Source organism: Mycteria americana, chromosome 3 (genome assembly GCF_035582795.1).
Source record: "Mycteria americana isolate JAX WOST 10 ecotype Jacksonville Zoo and Gardens chromosome 3, USCA_MyAme_1.0, whole genome shotgun sequence".
Taxonomy (NCBI): Eukaryota; Metazoa; Chordata; class Aves; order Ciconiiformes; family Ciconiidae; genus Mycteria; species Mycteria americana.
In genome coordinates, this window is record NC_134367.1 from 108,461,139 (window position 1) to 108,482,165 (window position 21,027).

The 21,027-nt window shown below is 41.9% G+C and overlaps 1 protein-coding gene across 3 annotated transcripts; it reads right to left on the reverse strand.

Moving 5' to 3' along the window:
* Positions 1–370: 370 nt before the first annotated feature.
* On the reverse strand, positions 371–17,371 carry TLR5 (toll like receptor 5). 3 transcript variants are annotated; one of them, XM_075496491.1, is made up of 3 exons: positions 17,070–17,371; positions 8,752–8,808; positions 371–5,185 (listed from the first exon to the last, which is right to left on the reverse strand). In XM_075496491.1, exon 3 carries the CDS (start codon positions 5,176–5,178, stop codon positions 2,596–2,598), a length of 2,583 nt encoding a protein of 860 aa, XP_075352606.1. In that variant the 5' UTR covers positions 5,179–5,185; positions 8,752–8,808; positions 17,070–17,371; the 3' UTR covers positions 371–2,595. The 3 variants fall into 3 exon arrangements, with proteins under 3 accessions (XP_075352606.1, XP_075352605.1, XP_075352607.1); XM_075496490.1 differs by lacking the exon at positions 8,752–8,808 and adding an exon at positions 14,590–14,704; XM_075496492.1 differs by lacking the exon at positions 8,752–8,808.
* Between the last annotated feature and the right edge of the window lie 3,656 nt (positions 17,372–21,027).

Consider the following 21,027-nt stretch of genomic DNA (forward strand, 5'->3'; position numbering starts at 1 on the left):
TGAGTAAAAAAGAAAGTTAGTTCAGGTCTCTAAAATTTCACACAACAGTTATTCATATGCCTGCAAACCACTCCACAATCAGGAATGGTTCAGTAGCATGTTCTCCAAAAAATCTCTTTACTTGCCTTTTGTAGAACCCTTGCAAGAGAATTTGCAAGGGGCAGATGGGGGCTGGGCTATTTCTATGTTTCTGAGCTGCCTCTGTGGTAGAAAGAAGTTTTCCCAGCTGCTCCTGACACAGGTTTGACCTCTTTAAGTTTCCAAAATGGTACGTAAGCACGGAGGCAGACAATGAAATTTCATTGAAAGGTTTTATTAAAACCTTTATGTAAAATGTCAGACCTTTCCAAAGACTGAAGTACATGCAAGTTTTATGTAGATGCTTCCCACCAGTGGCATTAGCATGAAGAAGACAGAAGCATTTCAAGCAAAATGGAAAAACCTTGGTTAAAGCTGTCGTGGTTATCTGTGTATGTATGTGTCATTCCTGCATACATAGGTTAGGAGAAGTAAGTTTTATGTATCTGAAGCGATAGGAGTGTCTTGTAAGTACACAATAAGGTCCTAACTGCAGAAGGCTCTCAATTAACACTTGACCAAAAATGTTTTGTGACATTCATTCAAATATAATCTCTTAAGTATGCTTTTAAAATTCCCATCTCTTACACCACGTACAGATCCACAGGCTAACAGCCTAGACCTGCACATGATCTTAATTGTACAGATTCATTCCTGCTTTGCCTACCTGTCAGTGATTTTTAATGTGAAATACCCCCTGGTGTAACCTCTGACTTTAAAGGATGCCTATATATATTTGGGGAAAAAAAAGGAAAAAAGGTTGGACATTTTCAGAGAACTGTACGAAACGCAGAGTTGAAATGCAGGTGCTGGCTTTTCGACAGCCCACAGGGGCTCTGAAGCCGGGGCTCCTGGTTCTTTTTCGGATGTCCCTCTGCAGCAGCATCCTGTCCCTAATGCCAGCAGCTGCCGTGGACAGGAGGCAGGAGGCGTTTGGGCAGCCCCAGCTGCCACCCGAGCCAACGGCAACACCCGGGGCTTCATCAGCACAGCCCCGGCCCTTCTCTAATCTGCTCCCCGCCCCATGCCGCCTCGAAAATTTTCCAAGGTCTACCCCTTTTCTGTTCCTGAATGACTCCACTGATTGAGAAAGAAGTAATATTTTACTGTAGTATTTTTATCAACAGAAATCCTGTATACTGGTGCACTGAGAGTAAATTAGATCAGCCACAGGCACATCTATATTCAAACAACTGCATTCACATGAAGGGGACTGTACTTTTCCATCTCTACCGAAATAGTTAAAACAGTGTTATTTGTTTGCAGCTACGGTCAAGACGGACAGCTTATAAAACCTCCCATTCCTGCATCCTCACTGCAGCAAAAAACTCACTGAGGCCATACTGAAATTATTTTGGTAAGCTTTTGTTGAATAGATGTATAAACCGAGATGACCAGTACACTGAAGGAGTATGTCACCATCGAAATAATAGGTGCAGGCTCTGTAACAGTGAACGCTAAGCCAGACTTTTATTAAAATGACCCTGAACAACCCCGTGAAGACACATACCTGAACAAACAGTGGTAAAATGATTAGAGAGGTAAAAGAGTGCCACGCATTAATGACTCAAGAAAAATATTTCAACAGAAGCAGAAAACCACCTTTGAATTGATCAGGGCACAGGATGTACAGAGAACAACCCAAATTACACACCAGTTGTCTGTACTTTCCACTCCCAGAATGTGAAAGCTGTCTGGCAGTCACTGGGCTATTGGCCATGTCACTGGTGTACAGCCCACACAGCTGCTGAGGTAGCTTCTTGTTTGCTTTTCAAGCCCAGGCTTGCTTCAGATCTGAAGGAGATACCTGTTCCTCTCTGCAGGGCAGGAGGCAGCTCAACTGAAAAAGCACCAGGCTGAAACAGCAGCAAATGAAGGAGACCAATGACTGTAGTTTTACCACCAAGCAGAGAAGTTGTGGAAGGGAAGGGAATGAATGAAGTTCAAAGTTTGTACGTTCCAGTTGGGAAGCTGAAGCTAATTGAGTAGAAAACAAATACATGAAATCTGTGTTACACCAATTTAAGGCATAAAGGTGGAAAGCACTGATTCTGCTTTGAAACAGCGCATGAAAAGTTACAGAGTTCAGAAAGCAGAGGAGTAAGTAATCCATGAACCGATGGTCAGGCTAGGCCATATGTGAAAGCATACTTGGTCCCTCCTGTACAGTACCATGGGCTCTATTTAAAAAAACCACCATGGGCATCCTTCTCTAACTGAAACAGACCTGTAAGTAGTACTCCGAAAATCAGGACAAAGTGTCTGAAGCTGAGCATCCAAAATGTGAAGCATCTGTGATTCATTTAATTCTTCTGAAAATGTGTGTCATAGTCCATAAAATGCACTTTCATATATTTGCTGGTTGCTTTCAAGCTGTCTCCATGTCTCATAGGATTTATACTGAAATAGTTATCTTTCTACCTGCTTTTTCAAGGAAAGATGAAGCAAACTTCTGTATATTCCTGCCATGGCACAGCTGGAAATGGGATATTCAGAAAGCCAGCAACCCATACACTATCAATGCGAGAGTGTTGCTACAGTCTGCAGCTCTATACCACTGGCTTTCCTTCGCACTTTTTTTTCCTTTAGAATTTGGCAAAAAAGGTTATTTAAAAACCAGTCTATATCTTGATAATCTTCAGGCCACCGCAAATATCGGCTCCTTTGTAAAAAGTTTCTAATTGGTTTGTGTTTCGTTAGTTGATATTGAGAAAGTGACCCAACCACTACCATAATGAGGACATCTTTCAGATCACAAAAGTACCTGCTCTGGGCAAAATTAAAGGCTTCCACACACCACCCATCTTTGAGAAACTGCCTGGTCACAATGCAAATTGTTTTCCTGCTGTTCCAAATGGCATCACGAATATTGTTGATATGTTCTTCCCCAGGCAAGAAATCTCTTTCCTCAAAGCACAAGGTAAATCTGTTTTTATCAGAATACTGTGAATCCAGGTGCTTTAGCAAGGAATTTTGGACCCATTCAAAGTCATTTTTGCTGTAGCACAAATATGCATCATATCTGTATTCACTTTTATCTGCTACTTGTGGATGGCTGTCTATAATTTTTTTGGCGATAGTTTTATACCAGACAAAACAAATCCCCCGACAGCGAGTAAAAATGATGACTGCCATCAGAAACATCAGAAGAGTGACAGAGGTGAAGACAAATACTGAGAACCTGAGTGTCTGCTGGAGTTCATCTTCACTGCAACCATCATATGTCAGAGACGACAGTGGTACCCCTGCAAATGCAGGTGGGTATACACAGTACCTGTCAGATTGTGAGCCAGCTAGGGTTACATTGGTTTCATTTAGCCACACTAGTAGGCTCTTTAAAGTACAATCACAGACATAATTATTGTGTGTTATATCCAGAATACTCAAAGTCATAAAGACTTCAGGCTCAGGGGAAAAAAGCTGGTTTCCAGATAAGTTTAGGTTTCTTAGGCTTTGTGGAAAAAGCCCGGGAGAAAGGTGAGACAATAGGTTGGAAGCTAGATTAAGTGTTTTTAGAGATGTTAGACCTCTAAAAATCTCCTGTGGAAGAGCACTAAGGTAGTTGTTATTCAGATGTAGAACCTGAAGTTTGGACAGCGCCCTGAACACATCCAAACATAAATCTCTCTCCCACACAAGCTGTAACATATTTTCGCCTAGATCCATATAGACTAACTGATTGTTTTCTACAACATTATCACTTTTCACACAGTAAGAGAAGCGATTCTGTTTTAAGAAGATATACTGCACATCTGGAACTTGGAAAAGAATATACAGGTCACCCAGGTTTGCCAACCAATTTCTTTCTAATTCAAGGTATGTTGCTGCTATTGCTGTGCCAGCTACAGACATTAGCTTATTGTCACCTAAAAAGGCAGAGGTCAGATGTGGAAAGGAAGGGAGTTTTTTAATGGCATTGTCTCGGAGATCAATTATTTTCAGACTTACTAAGTTACGGAATGATTTTTCACCAATCATCCCGATATGATTTTGCTGTAAATCAATATACATTACACTATGTAGACCTTCAAAAGTATAATCATACAACTCACCTAAAAGATTACCTGAGAGATTGAGAGTTTTTAAGTTTCCCAAGCCAAAAAATGCTTGCCTTTGGATTTGATTTATCTTGTTTTTGAAAAGGTTCAGCAATTCCAGATTACCAAGGCTTTGAAAGATTAAAGAGTTGAGAGAGAAAATGTAACCATCTGAAATATCAAGCAAACGAAGATCACTTCTTGCTAGTCCTGCAAATGTATCATCATCTGGATTTTTTAAATTATGAAAGCCAAATCCCGAACCCATTGTATGAGACTTAAATGTTAAAGAACCGATTTGAGTCCCTTTAATGGCTGTACAGAAATATTGGACTTTCTCTGTGCTCCAGCCATTGTCACTAAGGTCTAGTGAGTTAAACGTAATATTTCTGAAAGGATTTGGGCATTTGGCCCAGCCCATTTCATCCATCTTGTACAAATTATTAGAACCGAGGCTAAAAAATAAAAAGTGTTTTCCTTGGAAGCTGGTAAGATTGCTTTCACACAGGTTGGATATCTTGTTGAATTTCAGGTTCACAGTTTTCAAGACTGTTAGATTATAAAATAAGGGATGAGGCTGAAGTTTTGTGATTTGGTTCTTTGAAAGATCCAATTCTTCTAATGAGCTCAAATCTTGAAAGTAACGCTCCTCCAGGATGGAATCTCCAAGGTAGTTCTGAAACAGACGGAGTACAGTCAGACTTCGCAGGCCCACAAAAGCATCAAGATCCAGGTGAAGAATGCTATTGAATCCCAGGTCTAAGACACGAAGGTTTGGCAGGTTCCTGAAAGCTCCTTTTCCTATGGTAACAGGATAGGCATACTGCATTCCGATTTCCAACACCACCAAGTGCTCCAGCAGTGGAAACGAAGTTGCAGTCACTTGTCTGATATAGTTGAAAGTTAGCAAAAACTTCACTGTATCCTTTGGCACAAGTGGAATATCTGTGAGGTTGCAGAAATAATATACGGAGACTTGGGCTTCCGAATAACAGCTTCTAAATGCACATGTATCACTTGCTAGTGATATTCCAAAGACAAGTATTAGCTGTTGATGTAACATCACGAATCTATGTGAAAAAAGTGAAAATAGCAAGCATTAATTCTGTAGTTGGCTATCTATGCAGTAAGTTGTAGAGCACGTTTAACAGTTGTAGAATAAAAAACTAATGTCACGCTGAAAATTGCGAGGGGGATTTGGGATTTATCCTTTCTCTGAAGTCTAGCAGGCATCGTCTGATAGGCTGGCTCATCAGAAGATGGGTTCCAAAGAGATGCAAGCACGTCCTATGACCTGAAAAGTAATCCTCCTTTATGTACCTTAAGGGTGGCACCAAAACCCCACTAGGTAAGTGTGAAAATCTCGCCCTAGCTATTTAATTTGCATCATGGAACTGATAAAGCTGGTGTATTAGCTTAATTCCTTAATCAGTTATCCAAACAGGTTTAAACAGTTTGGATTACCAAAGTAAAGTGCCATCCAGTCATCTCAACAGAGCAGGCCAACCCTGCTCTTTCTGTGAGCGCTCTCCTTGTGAGGGCAATCACACTATTTGGAATTCAGGTTGCTGTCACACAGAAGTGCCTAACAGCCACGAATTTTTAAAAGGGGGACCTCTTTTGGGGCTTCTTGAGCCTCAGATTAACCCTGTGATGTGAAATTGTTCTTGAAAGGGTTGTAAAATAGTTTTGAAAGTATAGGCAGGAACAAGGCTAACAGTGAAGGAAAAGAAAAAATGTGGTAGCCTGAAACTGTGCTGAAAAAGATTTCACATTTAATGAAAAACTACATTTCCTGAACTGTAAATTCCTAAGTTATACAAAAAGGTCCACAACATAATTTATGCAGCTCACTGATGAATCCCTTTACTAATTTATTCCCACTCTGCATTTTCCTTGCATTATGCCATCTGTCTGCCTGTCTCTCTCTTCATCTGAGACAAAAACTTCTTCAAAGGAAGGTCTTTTTTATTGAGCATGGTAAAGAACAGAGCAAATTATTAGCCCTAAAGTGGTTGTTTGTGTGCTGTAGTTTAAAAAAAACTTCTAAGATTGCAAACATCTACCTCTGCTTTTAAAAAAGCATTTATTGAAATGAAATGACAACCAGTGGAAGAATTTTTGTGACCTCTAGCACAATCTGCTTAAAAATTGGTACGTGTAAATCCTTGTGGACCAAACCCTCAATGGCCATCTAACGTCTGCAAAGTAAATCTGCTTCAGAGAGGAAAAAACATTGGGCTTTGAGCCCATAATTAAAAAGAGGTAAATCCCACTAATTATTATTATGATTTGAGCACACTGCTTCTTTAAAGCAGAAGTACAAAATTATACGCAGAATATCGCACTTGAACTAAAATCATCTTATGCTTGTTGCCATCAAAGTGATTTCTGGGAAATGAAAAAGTACGTCAGTAGAAAGCACTATGCTATGCAAATAAGAAGTGAAAGAGCTAGCCATTTTTTAGAGACTATCTGCTAAATAGGAAGTCCAAGGATATTATAGTACCATCGAATCTTATAACTGACACAATCTCACTATACCTAACATTTTTGGTGACGTTCTCAAAGTCACCGGATTATACTAAAACCTTAACTTTTAACAACTGTGACTACTAGGGTGAGTCTGCAAATTTTCACCCTACGGGCTCAAACACCAAGTGGGAGGCACACATACTTTGCAACTTAAAATCTTGTCATTTTTTTAGACAATTTCTTAGTTTGGGGACAAGATCTGATTCTTGAAAGTAAAAGAGATTATGAATATAGAATAGAGTGCCGAATTCTGAAGTCCTGGCATTCAAAATTCATTCACATTTTGTCTCACTAAGGAATTTAGGATGTGCTGCAAAGATAAGCAAATTGCAGTCAGTGAGTATCAAAATTCTGTTAAGATATTTTAACTGCATCTGTGGGCAATAATTCCTAGTACTAGAAAATAATTGTGTTTTCTACCCTCTTTTTTGACCTAGCATGCACTGTTAAAAGGGGATATTATAAACAGTAAACTGTATAATGTTTGCCTTTGTGACTATAAAATGTTGTAGGTTATTAAAAAAGACACAACTAAACATACAGTAGGTCATTCAAGATCTTGTTTACGTTTTACTTTTCTCTTTGCTTGAACCACGAAAACGAAACACCAAGTTTTCCTTTTATTATTTGTTAACTATTACAATGGTTCTTGTTGACACCATAATATGTTTAGCACAGTTTTAAACTACATTTATCTTTCAGACATTTACATTTCCATTCCTTGTATTTGCCCAAATGCTGGTTTTTAAAGCTTGGGCAAAATTACAGCATCCCCAAAAGCTGTAAAGACAAATAGCAAGTACTTTGGAAGTCAAAATTTAATAGACGTGTGTATCAACTTACCACAAGAAAAAGCTCAAAATGTTTAGAGTGGAAGAATTAGAAAACATCATTGTTTTTAAATTTTAAAATGTAGTTTTATTTTTATTATTAGAAAATAAGAAAATGGTGAAATATTTCTAGCCACCTTTGCTTTTACACTTATCTGCTTTTCCACGTTCTTGTAGTTTCTAACAATCTCTTAACAGTTGTTACACCCGAGGTTCCGCTCTGGTTTGGTGACAAGGAAGATTTCATTTGTAAACTCTTTGCTCCCTCAATTTTTTTCTGCATAAGTTACTACCTTTTCCCCCGAATCTTGGCCCTCCATGAGCAGGAGGAGGATGCTGACAGTAAGTAATGCCTCTTACTGGTCTCATGAGGACAGCAAAGATTTTTAATTTAACAGAATCCCTCCACGTAGCATTTTATACAACCCTTCGGCAGTGCACATTAGCACCTAAAACCTTTTGGGAAGAACATTCTTCCCACAAAATGATGATCATCCCATTCAGTTACGTGCCTGTGCATGGACATGGAGATGAAGGGATGTGTAAATGCTTCATTCATTATTGAAAACTGGAGCAATGAAGTTTAGAGAACCAGAGCTCAGCGTGTGAGATTGTTTCCTTGCATGTCAGACAGGGTAAGCGGTAAAGGGAAGGGGAAAAGTAGGAGGCGGAGGAAAAATGCAGCAAATGCTTTTGGGATGGAAAGTCCTAAGCAGGGTATGTTTCTGAGCAATGGAAAGAACTTTGACAGTGCAGGGTGGATATTCTACCTAGATCTAAAGGCAGCAAGTGAGTGCATACAGAATGCAAATACTCTACCTCTGGTCTCAGCCTCCTCAGGAAGTGTGCGTCTGGATCAGGGAAGGCTGATGCAGATGCCTTGAGTCGTCTGGGACTGACCTACACTATTGTACTAACTTTTTTTAAAACTCAGTTTTGTTAACTTGGTTTTAAATCACCTAGAAACCTCCACTAGCACAGCAAAAAAGGAAGGGAACTGACTACCCGAGAGTGGATGTTGCAGTAGTGCCTGTCCATCTCAGCACAGCTGTGTACACCTTAGGACATCCACAGAGGCTGTCAGTAAGCAGGGCCTGAAGTACAGCTGAAGAGGAGGACTAAGACTGTCTTCTTTTCGATGTACACAAGCCAGGAAAGAAGTTAGAGTAACAACTCTCTCATGGAGAGTTAGAAAGCACTTGCCATTCCCCTTTCCACACCCCCAACAAAAATGCACTGGAGTCCACATAAATAAAGAACGGGTTACATACCCTATTTTTGTCCTTGCTGACAGCCAAGAGTATTTGCTTGTTTTTTAAGAGAGTGATCTGAAAGGAAAATTTCGGTCTCAGAAGTGGTTTTGTGCAGCATTCAGTAGCATGCTTACTCTCTTCAGCAACCTCCCATGTTTCCGCCACATAACCCTAGGTCAAATATGAACCAGCACATGCCAGTGGAAGTGAACAGACGTGTACCGTATGTGCTTATGAAAATGAGCAGCGGGCCTAAATGGTTCTCAGTTATCAGCCATAGGTTTTGGGGAACCAAGCAGCAAAGGTACTCGCTATCTGGGTGGACTCTAGAGAAGACCAGTCTGCTATAATCAACAGTAAGATTTAAAGAGTTTAAAAATCTTTTCAATACCCTATTGCAGTGACCATGATATCCTCCTAAGGACATTTTTCTTAGATGATGCCTCAGTCAGCCAGAGGAATTGTGTACCCACCACAAGCACAGATTGCTTGAAATAATTCCACAAAAATGAAGTCCTGTGACCAGGAATACCGGTCATTTAGGCGTTTGGGATGTGGTCAGTGGATAAAAAGGTAAAGACAGAGGTAAAGCTGGTAAATTTTTCATTATCTACACCAAAAAAAAAAAAAAAAAGTAAATTTTTTGCTCATGCTAATTTTCACAAAACCATCCAGGCCATGTTCTGTAGGTCACTGAATCACAGATGAGTAGGGTATATATATAATAAAGGTAGCAGTATCTTTTGATGAGTGTGTGAGAATCTCATCTCTAATTGCTGCAAGCCTGCTTCAGGATTAAGGATTAAGGGATAAACATTAATCCTACTGCCAAGTTGGAAGGCTTTTTTTCCCTTTAGCTCCATAGCTAAGGGCCTTGCTGTTTGGACAGCAAGATGTGAGAGCCTGTGTGAGTGCTGCTGTTATCCTGATGTCTTTCTGTGAAACACCACTAGTTGTCACAGGTAGCACAAAAGCTCCCCAGAGAAAGGGAAGAAAGAAAGATAGGATTAAACAACTTCAGGGAGTATTTCTTGCCTGTAAAATCAATGCATAGAAGATAGTCCTCTTTTCTCCCCTCTATACCCAAAAACATTAGGTACTGAAGAGACAAAGACCATCTTAATTGTTCCTTATTATTTTTTTCTATAGTGAGATGGGTTTGTGTACAAAATTACACTGATTTAACTTAAAATTCGATACACACCCTGCTTTCATCATCAGTGTACAACTTTTCTTGTGAATGTTTTGAAAATAAATTTAAGCCAACTTCTATATGTCCAGAGTCCAGCTAACTGAACAAAGACTGTTTTATATTCATCTGACCTAAACTACACTGAGTTTGCAGCAGTGTTTATGAATAAGTTTCTAGACTGACCGGTGCCACACTTTTGCTTTCTGGCAAATTCTAAGATTTGAAATAATTTCCCGGTTTCAAATCTAATCAGCAATAGATGTTTCTGTGTAGAAAATCATGTAATTTCAAATGTTTTGCTTCTGATTGTTAGATACTAATATAAACACATTCTTGCCAACTTCTGTCCCTCTTTTACGTTCCCAGAGTAGCTGTCCTGCCTGATAGGGATGGACACATTTACAGTTGTGATATAATGAATTGGGGGTCCAGCCCATACACAGCTTCCGAATTCTACTTGAAGTAGTTATGCTCTTAGCATGAAATCATTCTGGCGTACTGTGCCTCTACATGGGATCCAACATTACTGACAAAGGTTGCAGGATGTCTTTCCCAGACCAGAAACAACAGTCAGCTGTTAAATCCTGTTGGGACAAGGGACTAACCAATTCCTGGAAGAGTTAGTTAACCCCAGATCTTTCTGCCAGAAGCTGGCAAAGTGCAGCACTCAGTATCAATAAAGAAATCAGCTGCAGGTAACAAAGCACATGGGCACGAAAGAGCCACTGGGAAAGGGAAACAATGAACAGGAGGAGTTTGGAACCTTTAGGTAAGTGAGGACATTTTTGCTTAGTTTCAGGTTAAGCCTGACTCAGTACAGATAATCTCGGCTAGGAGGATTCTCAGATTTCAGAGGGCTCTTGATTCAGTCCACAAGTTCTGGAACAAGAATCTCGACAAAGTCAAAGAAATCCTTCCTTTCTTCTCTCCTCCTTCCTCTTCCAAACTCAGTTTACTTTTGAGAACAAATGTTAGGAAAATGTTCATGTCCTGATAGTATTAAAGTTTATATACCTGATCTTTGTACATCTGTAACTGATCTTTGGCCATGTTGCATATAAGGTGCTTGGAACAGCTCCAGGAAAGGTGTTAGGTTAGATACAACAGTCTATTACCACTCAGCCATGCTGACAGGACAAAGCTGAGCTGTAAGAGACAAGGAAACACACGTACAGCTTGTTGGCAGTTAGGGCCGAAATGGTCTCTCACAGTTTAGCAGTATGGGACAGCTGAGCCAACGCAGAAGTGCTGCAGGAGCCTATGCGAGACAACTCCTGACCTGAGAGTTGGTATGTCAATGAATGATCTCAGTTCCCATCTCCATCTTCTTTTCTTCAGTCCCTTTCTCTTTTCACTATACTTCGGCTTCGGCATGGACCAAGTGCACCAGCATATAAAGGGGGTTTAACTCCTACATTAGTATGACCTACTGCATCTGTCCTCTCTACATTGCTATTTAGTCTGGAGGTAAAGGTAAGACTTAAGTTATCTGCCTGGGGAATTTTGGATGTTAGCTGCCCAGTCAGAAAAGTAATCCCCAATCAAAGTCTCAGAATGAAGACTAGAAAGCATGCACAAACCTAACGCAGCCCATGCACAATTATGTGCCCTATCCCTGGTACATGGCTAGTGCAGGTCCTGTCTTATTTGGATTGCACTGACCCCTCTGTGGAAACACCCAAACAGAATGAAGCAGACTTGGGGGGGGGAGGGAAAAAAACCCAGGAGAATAACAAGGAAATCCCACTGCAAACAATGGAAACTTGTCTCTGTTGTGTATATGTCACGGGGCTGAGACTTCCTCTAAAGTATCTAGAACAGTTGGGCTGGTTACCTGTAACAGTCAAGTTTTCCGAGAATGGGTCAAAGCTATTGAGGCTAGAGGCTGTAACTTTGGAAACTGGTACCTCAAAGTGGAAGGAGATGCTAAAAGAAGAACTGAGGAGTTAACTATAGTTCTCCAATTCCACAAAATAAGGGCGATACTGACTGGGTGCAACATTATGCCAGAAGCATGTACTGACAAAGGGAAGTAGAGGACGGTAACATCAGTTGCTAATTCTGTACTCAACACTGGGCTCTAAAGGTGAAGGCTGGTTATGGATTTTAGCTAAACTAGCGTTTTGGATTAAACAACCAAAATCAAGCAAGCAATGTTCTATTCTGAAATAATTCAAGGATTTTATCTTCCAACACCTGCTCAGCAAAAAAAACCTCACCGCTCTTGCATTCTTGTTTGCACAGCCAAGCTTCTGCAGGAGAGATATAAGGTACTGTTACCTAACATACTCATGTGCTTATATAGCCTCGTGGTTAAAGCAGTTTCCTTGAGTGAGAACCCAACTGAAGCTTCTGAAACTGAGGATGGCTAAGTACTCAGGTCTTCCACTTCCTTTAATGGTCTAACTGGGTCATAATATCAAAGATCTCTCCTTTCCTTTGCTAAAGTTTGAAAGAAAATGACCATGGCTAGTATGCCCTGCACTAGACTCAAAGCTGCAGCTCTACTAGACATGCTCCATGCAGGCTCTCCCGAGGAGGCCTGCTTGGGGCCATGTTCTTCATATTGGTCTCCACAACATCTGCAATCACTGTTCAAGGCTCCTCACCCTGGGGTGCTCCTGCGCAATAGCTTACATGTACTGGGAGCAGCAGCAGAAATGGTGGTGCCATGTGGGTTTATGACTGAAGGAAGGGCCTTTTGCATCAGATTTTGGGGACCTGGCTGCCTAAAATCTACTGAAATTCACCTGAATAGACAAATGTGTCTCAATCTCATTCTTCAATTCTTGGTTCCCTTCCTGCCATCCAAATGAAAGAGCCTCCCTGTTCAGTTTTCCCTATATATTCACATGTCATAATTCTGTAGGGAATTGAGAGTCATTCCTACTTCTTGGAGAAAGTGCAGAACAAGTAAAATACCCTCATCTAATACCCTAATATCATTAGTCTTTTCTTCACTCATAGCAACAATTATGGGCATCTTTCCCAGAGGCTGGTGATACACACTGACTGTGAAAGACTATTTGTATTTGGTGCTTGGTAAAATTTGTCAGAAAAAACCCCAAAGACCTTCAAAGAGCACCCTTTCTCTTTTAATCTAACAGAAAGCCTACTGACAAGGAGTTTGTAATATTTATCTAGGCCATTAAAAAGATCTTGAAAGATATATCACAAACAGTAAGCCTTTGTTCTTAGGCTGGCCACATGAAGGCCAACTGCTATTGTGAAAATTTGTATTGCTGCTGTTATCTGATTAGATCAAATCCACTTACTGAAACAAAAATAAAGCTCCAAGTTTTTGCCCAGGCTCTAAGCCATCATAATATATGCATTTGTGCTCATAAAAAGCTGTGCAGTGTAAACACACTTTTCTTCATGGGGCCCCTCTAGCCAATTACAATCTAAAAAAGAAATAATTTCATTCATCAGATGATTAATGAATGTGCCCCTTCGCACCCACTCAGCCTCTCCCTTAAGTTGCTGGGATGCTTAACTCAAATATAGCATTTTCCAACATAAAATCAGGAAGCATGTTATAAGGCAAGTGAGTACTGTGACAGTTCCTATCATTGATGGGGAAAACCTAAGACAATAAGGCATTTAATGACCTGACAGAGCAGAAGGACCGTAAAAAACAGCCACTGGTTTGGGCAATCAGAAGCTACCTATGGGATGTAATGATCTAGTTCCTGTTCATCATCTAGATTTATTTGTTTATATGTATTTGTTTTGATATCCCTCAGATTATATGATGAGATGTGGACACACAAAGACAGTGCGAGTCCTCTATTCTTATTATATTATAACAGTTCTTTAAAAGAAAGCAGTCTCCAGAAGGATGGGAAAATAAACTTGAAAGGATAGACTAAAACATGCTCTGGGCTATTTCTCTGGGGGGCACGAGTAAACTGGATAGGCACAGGGAGGGTGCCGTAGCCCCAGACTCCAGCCCCTGGCCCCAGCTCAGTTGTTTTTAGCCGCTAGCACTGTTTCGAGTGTCTCCCCTCCTGAGCAGAGCCAGCCTGCTCTTTTCCCTGCCTGAGCAGCCAGCTGGGCTGCTTGTTCCAGTGAAGTGCCCCAGTGCTGGGCACTGGTCCGTCTGCCAGCCCCAGGCAGACCAGGCTCCACTGCCCCTGTGTCGGACAGGGGATGACGAAGGCAGAGCGCGCCTCCAGTTAGGCTTGAGAAGAGGACCAACAAGGTTTCTTATGCTCTTCCAGGTCTTAAGGAAACAAACTTTTCGAGGCTTCAGTGAGGACAGTGAAGATTCCTGGGTTTTTTTTTTTCAACTCAGTGCTACAGTTGTTTCCCAGCAGAGCCACCCATTCAAACCTGCACAAACCACCCATGGGCGGTCACAGTCACCACCCTGAATCCATGTTGACTTTCTCTTGCTTTGAAAACTGTTGTGTGATAACTGCCTGGTCTAGACTAGAAGCCACACCAGAGAAGTAGTATTTCCCTCCTGTTAGTTTCCTGTCCCTCTTAGTTATCATTTTGGACTGTGTTTTTCACAAAGTGGATTTAGCCCAGGGACAAAACGTCCTTTTTTGTGCTCGCAGGATAATCAGAAGCAGCCAGGGTTAAAACTCTCACCTGGAAAAGATCAAAGTGATAATAGGAAAGGACTCTCAAGAATGACAACCGAGTTTTTAACTTACAGGAGGCCAGCTTTCACAGATGGGACAGAAATTCTTGAGGAAGCAGCAGTAAGTGGAGAAGCAGCATTCAGACTGTAACTCCTAGGGTCACAAGCAGAGCTCTGTACAGCCTTACCTGCAAAGATAACCTTTTTATAAAGCCCATCAGCACTGTCACGCCTGTGAAATAGTGGTCAGGCATAAAACATTAGTAATGGTTCGGTAGCTGAAGTCAGCAAAGACGACTAAATGGCTAGCCGGAGGGGAAATGGCATGGTTGCCACACCTGCACTGCTGGGACCCAATCTGGGCACGTTACTTATTAAGGAACTATTAAAAGAGCATGGAGACAGGTGCCTAAATATGTCAAGCCAAACAGAAAAACCTATAACAAAGAGATGTTTGCTTTTGCAAGTATGTTTTTTGCACATACGTTTTACAAAAGCAATCAAAAGATAACAAGCTGCAAATGTCCAGTGACAAAAGGACCATAAATATAGTACAAAAGAGACAGCCAATCTGCCTAGCATTTAAGTGACGTTAGAAACCAGCTCTACTCTTTCCTGGAAAGGAGACATTGAAAGGATACCTTCTGAATTTCTTTGAAATAGGCTTTAGATCAGAACAAATTTGAGTTAGCTCTTAACTTAGTGGTGGAGGAGGAAAATGTGAAAATTACACTCACAAGTATAGCTGACATAACTTTGTACTATAGAACCTGTTGTGCAAGAGACCTAACAAGTGAAGAAGGTAAAAAAAGTAGCTAGTAGCCTTTCTGAGACAGTTCCTGTGTGAGGCTGTTGGTGAGTTAGCTATTTCATTGACTCACAGTATGGCAGTAAAGTCCTAGGGCTCACCTGCATATATATCCCAGGTCAAGTGCTTATCTACTGATTATCCTTATACAAAATGGTCCCAGCCCAACCAAGAAGACTAGCTGTCACAGAGGCTAACCTGCATGAAAGGCATTTAGAGTGGAAGCAGGAGACCAAATTATACGCTCCATGCAGTGCATGTAGAAAGATATGCACCCGATTTCTGAATCCATAAAAGACCTGCAGTCTGACACCTAGGGACTGCCAAAACAGAAATCCCCATGCAGGTTACATTTTAAATTCTGTCCCTACCCAGCTCTTTCTGGAGAGGAAGCTAGCAATGTCTTCATTTAGCACATTAATCTATCATATAAAACAGCTACACTCAATTCTGTTTTCTGCACAATGCAATACCAAACCCTTTTATCTCACAAATACCCATTAACCGTGAAAGCATTGGTTATTTTGGACCGGAGGCACTCTCCTTCTCTTCTGTTACAGCTCTTCCAACTGAGTGAATAACATTCAAAATTCACTAAATCAAAGACATGTTTCAGCCTAATGAAGGGTTGGGGGATGCTTTGCATGGGGGCCGAAGGAGGGGAGGGAGGAGATCTGCTCTGGGCAGTTTCCATATTCTGACTATGCACATGTTCAACCCAGAAACCATCCTTAGAGAACAGCTTGGAGACCCTTCTTGCCCTCCCCTCTAGTTCCTGCCTCTTACCATCTCAATCAACTTCTAGAAGTTCTCGCACGATGACACAGCTTCAAAAGGAAGCTGAAGAGTGCCCAAAAGAACCTGTTGCCAGTTAGGAGGAAGACATGTCTCATTTGCCCTCAGGCAAATGATGGAATTGAATGAACTCTCCCATGACCTGGGGTGAATGCTCCTAGCCATAAGCCACTGAATTAAAGGTGTACAGTAACAGTTCACAGTCAACACAGTCATCACAGTGCTCCATTTTAAAAGAAGGCAGCAGCCACTGCTGTGTTTTGGGCTGGGTCTGAGCTAGAAGCATGCCTACATCAAAACACCTGTGCAACATAGCTAGGTTAGACGCTGACTAATCAGCCCTGTCAGACTCAGGCATTGCTGGGTATCTGCTGAAGCAAAACGTTTCATGCTCGAGTGCTGAAGTGAGGGGTGGGGAACCCCGCTGACATCCAGCAAGCGGGACTCTCCCAAGATCAATGTGCAGGTGAGGCTGTGCCTCATCAAGCCCTACCTTGGTGCCTTTTAGAAACTTTATACCCCACATATCTATTTTTTCCCATAAAATGAGTGTAATGATCCTTGCCTGCCTTGGGGAAAAAAAAAGCTAAATAACATACTGCTTTGAAAAATGCGAAGTGCAACGCAGGTGCCAAAAATTCTCCTGGAGTGGCTAACACGTCTTGTTTCTCAGCGGCTCCCTTGAAAGGGAGGCAGAGGGTGGAAAGGGAAGGAGAAGCTCGACGCTTGGACAACGGCAGGCTGCGAAGGACCTGTATAAGGCTGCCGCTCCGTTCTCGCCTGCTGCTCTGTCCCTCGCCCCCCGGCCCCCGCCCGCAGCCCGGCCCAGCCTGGTGTCCCGGCGAAGCCCCCCGGGCCGGGCCCCGCCGCAGCGGGCCCCCCCGAGGCCGGCAGCCGCCTCACGCCGCCCCGCCGCCCGCGCTCACCTCCACCGGCCCGGCCCGCGCCACCGCCGCCGTCCCGGCCTGCGGCGCGCGGGGCTGAGGCCACCCCGCCCGCGGGGCGGAGCGGCCGTTAACGGAAATCCGCGCAGCAAAACCGCGTACAGCCGAAATGGCAGCACCGCGGGGAGCGCACCCCCCGTTTGTCACCCTGCCCGTTTTTCCCCCCGTACGCAGCAGCTGGCGTGATTTACGCCGGCTGAAGTGAGAAAGCGTTTTCAAAGCCTCAGCCTGTATGAGACGGCTGAGGTGTTGAGCGGGGTGAGGCAGGCTGCCGGCCCCGCCGGCAGCGGGGAATCGTAGCTTGCCGGTTGAAGGAGCCTGCCTCAAAGAGAGCGGCTTTCACAGCGGCAGAAAGCATGAATTGCGCTTCAGCTGCTGACCTCATGCAACGCAATGGTGAACGAAGGCCAGCACAACACACAGGCGGGGTGCTGCGGGGGTAAAGAATAGAGGAAAATGGTGATTATGTGGATATGGAATGGAAAAAAAAAGAAACCTAAAAGGAGAAACGTAGAGATGTAAAGTCAGCAATGAGGAAACACTGGCAGGTAAATTCCCCAGCAGGGTGGAAATCCTCCCCAGCTTTCCAAGACCAGGCACTAGATGCAGAGAAGGGGTCGGGCAAGGGGAAACCAGGCTGAGGGGTGCAGCTGGGGCGCAGGAGCCAGCTTGCACGGGCTTTGCTCAATGTAAGCATTTTGATTTGTAGAAGATGATCACACCGACTCCTCTCAGTCTAGCAATGTAAAAATTGGTGTTTGCTGGCTGCTTGGTGCTTGAGCTGTTTCTTCTGGTCTTTTGCAGGTGGAAAGAGTGGGCTCATCTCTGTCTCTTACCTCCAGTATAGCTGACCCTCTGATGTGTCCTTAATCTGACCCAAGCTAACTGTAAGCAGCTGATCCTCTACTCACACTCTTATCCTATTTCTAATGGTCATTATATTCCATTTTCTACATTACCATATACTAAGTAGAATACTTAGGCTTACTAAAGAAGTTAAGATTGAATGATAGCTCTGTAGCTGAGTGATTTATTTGCTTGTTACTCTAATTCTTAAAAAGGAATCCAGGAATGAAAAAGGGGGGTAAAAGAGAGGGCAGGGTAATTTTTTTTTTTTTTTTAATTATAGTAATTTAAATTTTCATTTTGCGTTTAAATACAATTTCTGGAAATTGATGGTGTTTGAAAAAGTGGCCACTTCTGAGCTAACTCCTGAGCACACTGCTGCCTGGCCATATCTGCAGCAGTGAGCTGGGGATTTAGTAACATTGCATGGGAGGCATAGGTGCCTAAAGCACTGGATCTACAATATATGTCATGTAAACCAAAGCATGATCTAATCTGGACAGTTGGAAATGCAGAACTGGGGCTTATGTCTTAAGATTTACCTATTAAATAAAATGAGGCTCCACTCTGTTGGGGTTGCACAACTCTCAACCTCTTTTGAAATTAAATTCCTAAGGCAGCTCTTGCTTGCAACTCCCAGCAAGTTGTAGCACCCTTCTCCTATCCCTCCACACAATGGTCAGATTGCTCCTTCTGGAGCCTTTCTCTTCCTAGTAGGATCTGAACTCTGCTTCTGTCCCTGATGTCCCCTGATGTCCCACCAGACTGTGAGGATATCTAGGTAGGAAATTCTCACTCCTTCCTGCTTAAGCTGTTCTGCTTTGTATGGAATCAACTGGGCCAGAGATGACATCAAAGTGCTTGTCTTCATGCTGATGTGGGTTATGTACCTTTAATTACTGATACTTATGTCACTTCTGTATTAAGAACTTATAAGTGATTGCCTATATATGTATCTTGATGCACCTCTCTGGTTGCCTGTGATATATTTTACTTATGTTAATTTGGGTGAGAGATTACAACATCCTCAGGCACTGAAACAATAGTTCTAAGGCCACTGAAAACAAGACCTGTGTATCTGGAGAGAAGTAATTTTGCTAAATTTGGAATACCGTGCTTAAACAAAACACAGGGAATCGGGCAAAGCCAAATAAACCAGTGTAGGGAAAGTCCTACAGAATTCTGTCAGGTCACATGGGATATTAGAGAAGTATCTGGAAGCACCTGTTGTTTTGTGCAAATTTACAGTGTGAGGAAATGGTTGTAATACTTATGCTCAAATGTATAATACTTATTTTCTGTTTGGTCCTGCTTTTCTCTCTGACTTGTAATTGAATAGATGGAACTGGATGCCTGAAGTACTGAGTATTTTCAGAATTACTCTCAGATGTAATTAATAGGAAAAGACAGTAAGTCTCATTTCTACTGAGCCTGCCACCACAGCACACAGCACCTCTTTCCAGGTGGTGACAGTAAGAACCAGCATCAGGATTTAGACGTGTTTGCCCCCAGCTTACACATGTCTCAACGTGTGTCTAATGTGGATACTCCACTTATAATCCCGTTGTTGTAGCTTGCTGCTGCAGGTGGGGAACATCTAGGTTTTTGAGGATGCTGTCAGCTTAGGCCTCTGTTTGTCCATATACATAAAAGGCTGAGATATTTTATATTGAAGTTACTTAAGCAAGGCCTAGAACCCAGTGACGGTTTAGGTGCCAGCTGAGCCACTTCCAGATTGTGAATAAAAACTTTACAAGTGGCTGCTTACAGCAGGTAAGCAGGACTGCTATCCTTTCATGGCTACAGCCTTTGAGCATCTTTTTGTTTAATATATAAAGTACATTTCAGCATGGAAGCAAGGTATTCACTGCTGTTTGTTGTACAGTCAACTGCTGCTAACAAATGGCCACAAATTTACAGAAGTGTTTTTTTGCAAAAGCTTTTGCCAAGTTATGGTTGAAAATCCAACCTGGAACTTTTTTTAGTTCGGTGCGTTGACTTTGATTTATCACTGAACAATGCTCATGCACTATTATGACAACTGTAGACTTGCTTCTGGATTAAATCTTTTTGATTTAGTTATTAAAAACCTCCAAGTTTAAAATGTGTAAATCACAGGACTCTATATAGAGATGCCAATATATTCAGCTACTGTGCTTGTGTAACTCAGAGAAAAGAAGCAGCTAAGTTGTCTGTTAATGCAGTTGTATTTTCTGTAGCACTACGCTGACATCTTTCAATGCTTTCTTGCACAGAGGAAGTAATGTGCAGATGAGCATGTTGTATTTTGATGACAAAAGGCACACCTACACAACCATCCCATGTTGTTCTGTCACTTGCAAGAAATGATGGAAACTAAAACAAAAGTTGTCTTTCTGCCAAGGTGTCTGTGTTTTTTGTTCCTCTGTTGTCTTACGCAAGTCACATACACATAGCAAGCTAGACAGCTAGCAGGCACCGAAAGCGATTAGGAAAGAGGGAAAAAGAAAAGATGTCCTCTCCACTATACACGTGAAAACACCAAAAATTAGGAACAATTACTTACAGAATTTTACTGTGTCCTAGATTTATGCAGGTCCTTGAAATTAAGCACTGAGATACCTAATTTTAAGCATATTACCGATTTCAAGAAAATACCATATATGAAGGTTCATTTATAAAAGGTCAGTAAATGCTTTAACAGATTTTGTAACAAATAGTCATTTGTCTCATATTTTGATAAAGACTGCAACAGGTTAATAGGCTGTTTATTGCCGTGGTTTATCACCAGCTATGATGTCTTCTACTGATGTGCTTGTAACATTTCCAGTGTATCCCACTCTGTTTTCAACGTGCTAATAAAATACATTAATAATGTGCAATCTTTATAAGCCCCCTTAAAATGCAACCAGGATATAATCTTTATTGAAATAAGACCCAAACAGGTGCCCTCTCTTGTATTTAATGGAGTGGATTTAATACTGAAAAAATGTGCTTCCAGCCAAAGAACAGGCCCTTGTGTGTGCTGGTTGTGCAAACGACATTTGCCAGTTGTAATGAACTCAGACTATGAAATTCTAATAGCCACTGAAGGTTATCTATGGCGAATGACTAATGCCTTCTAAATTAAGGTCTATAA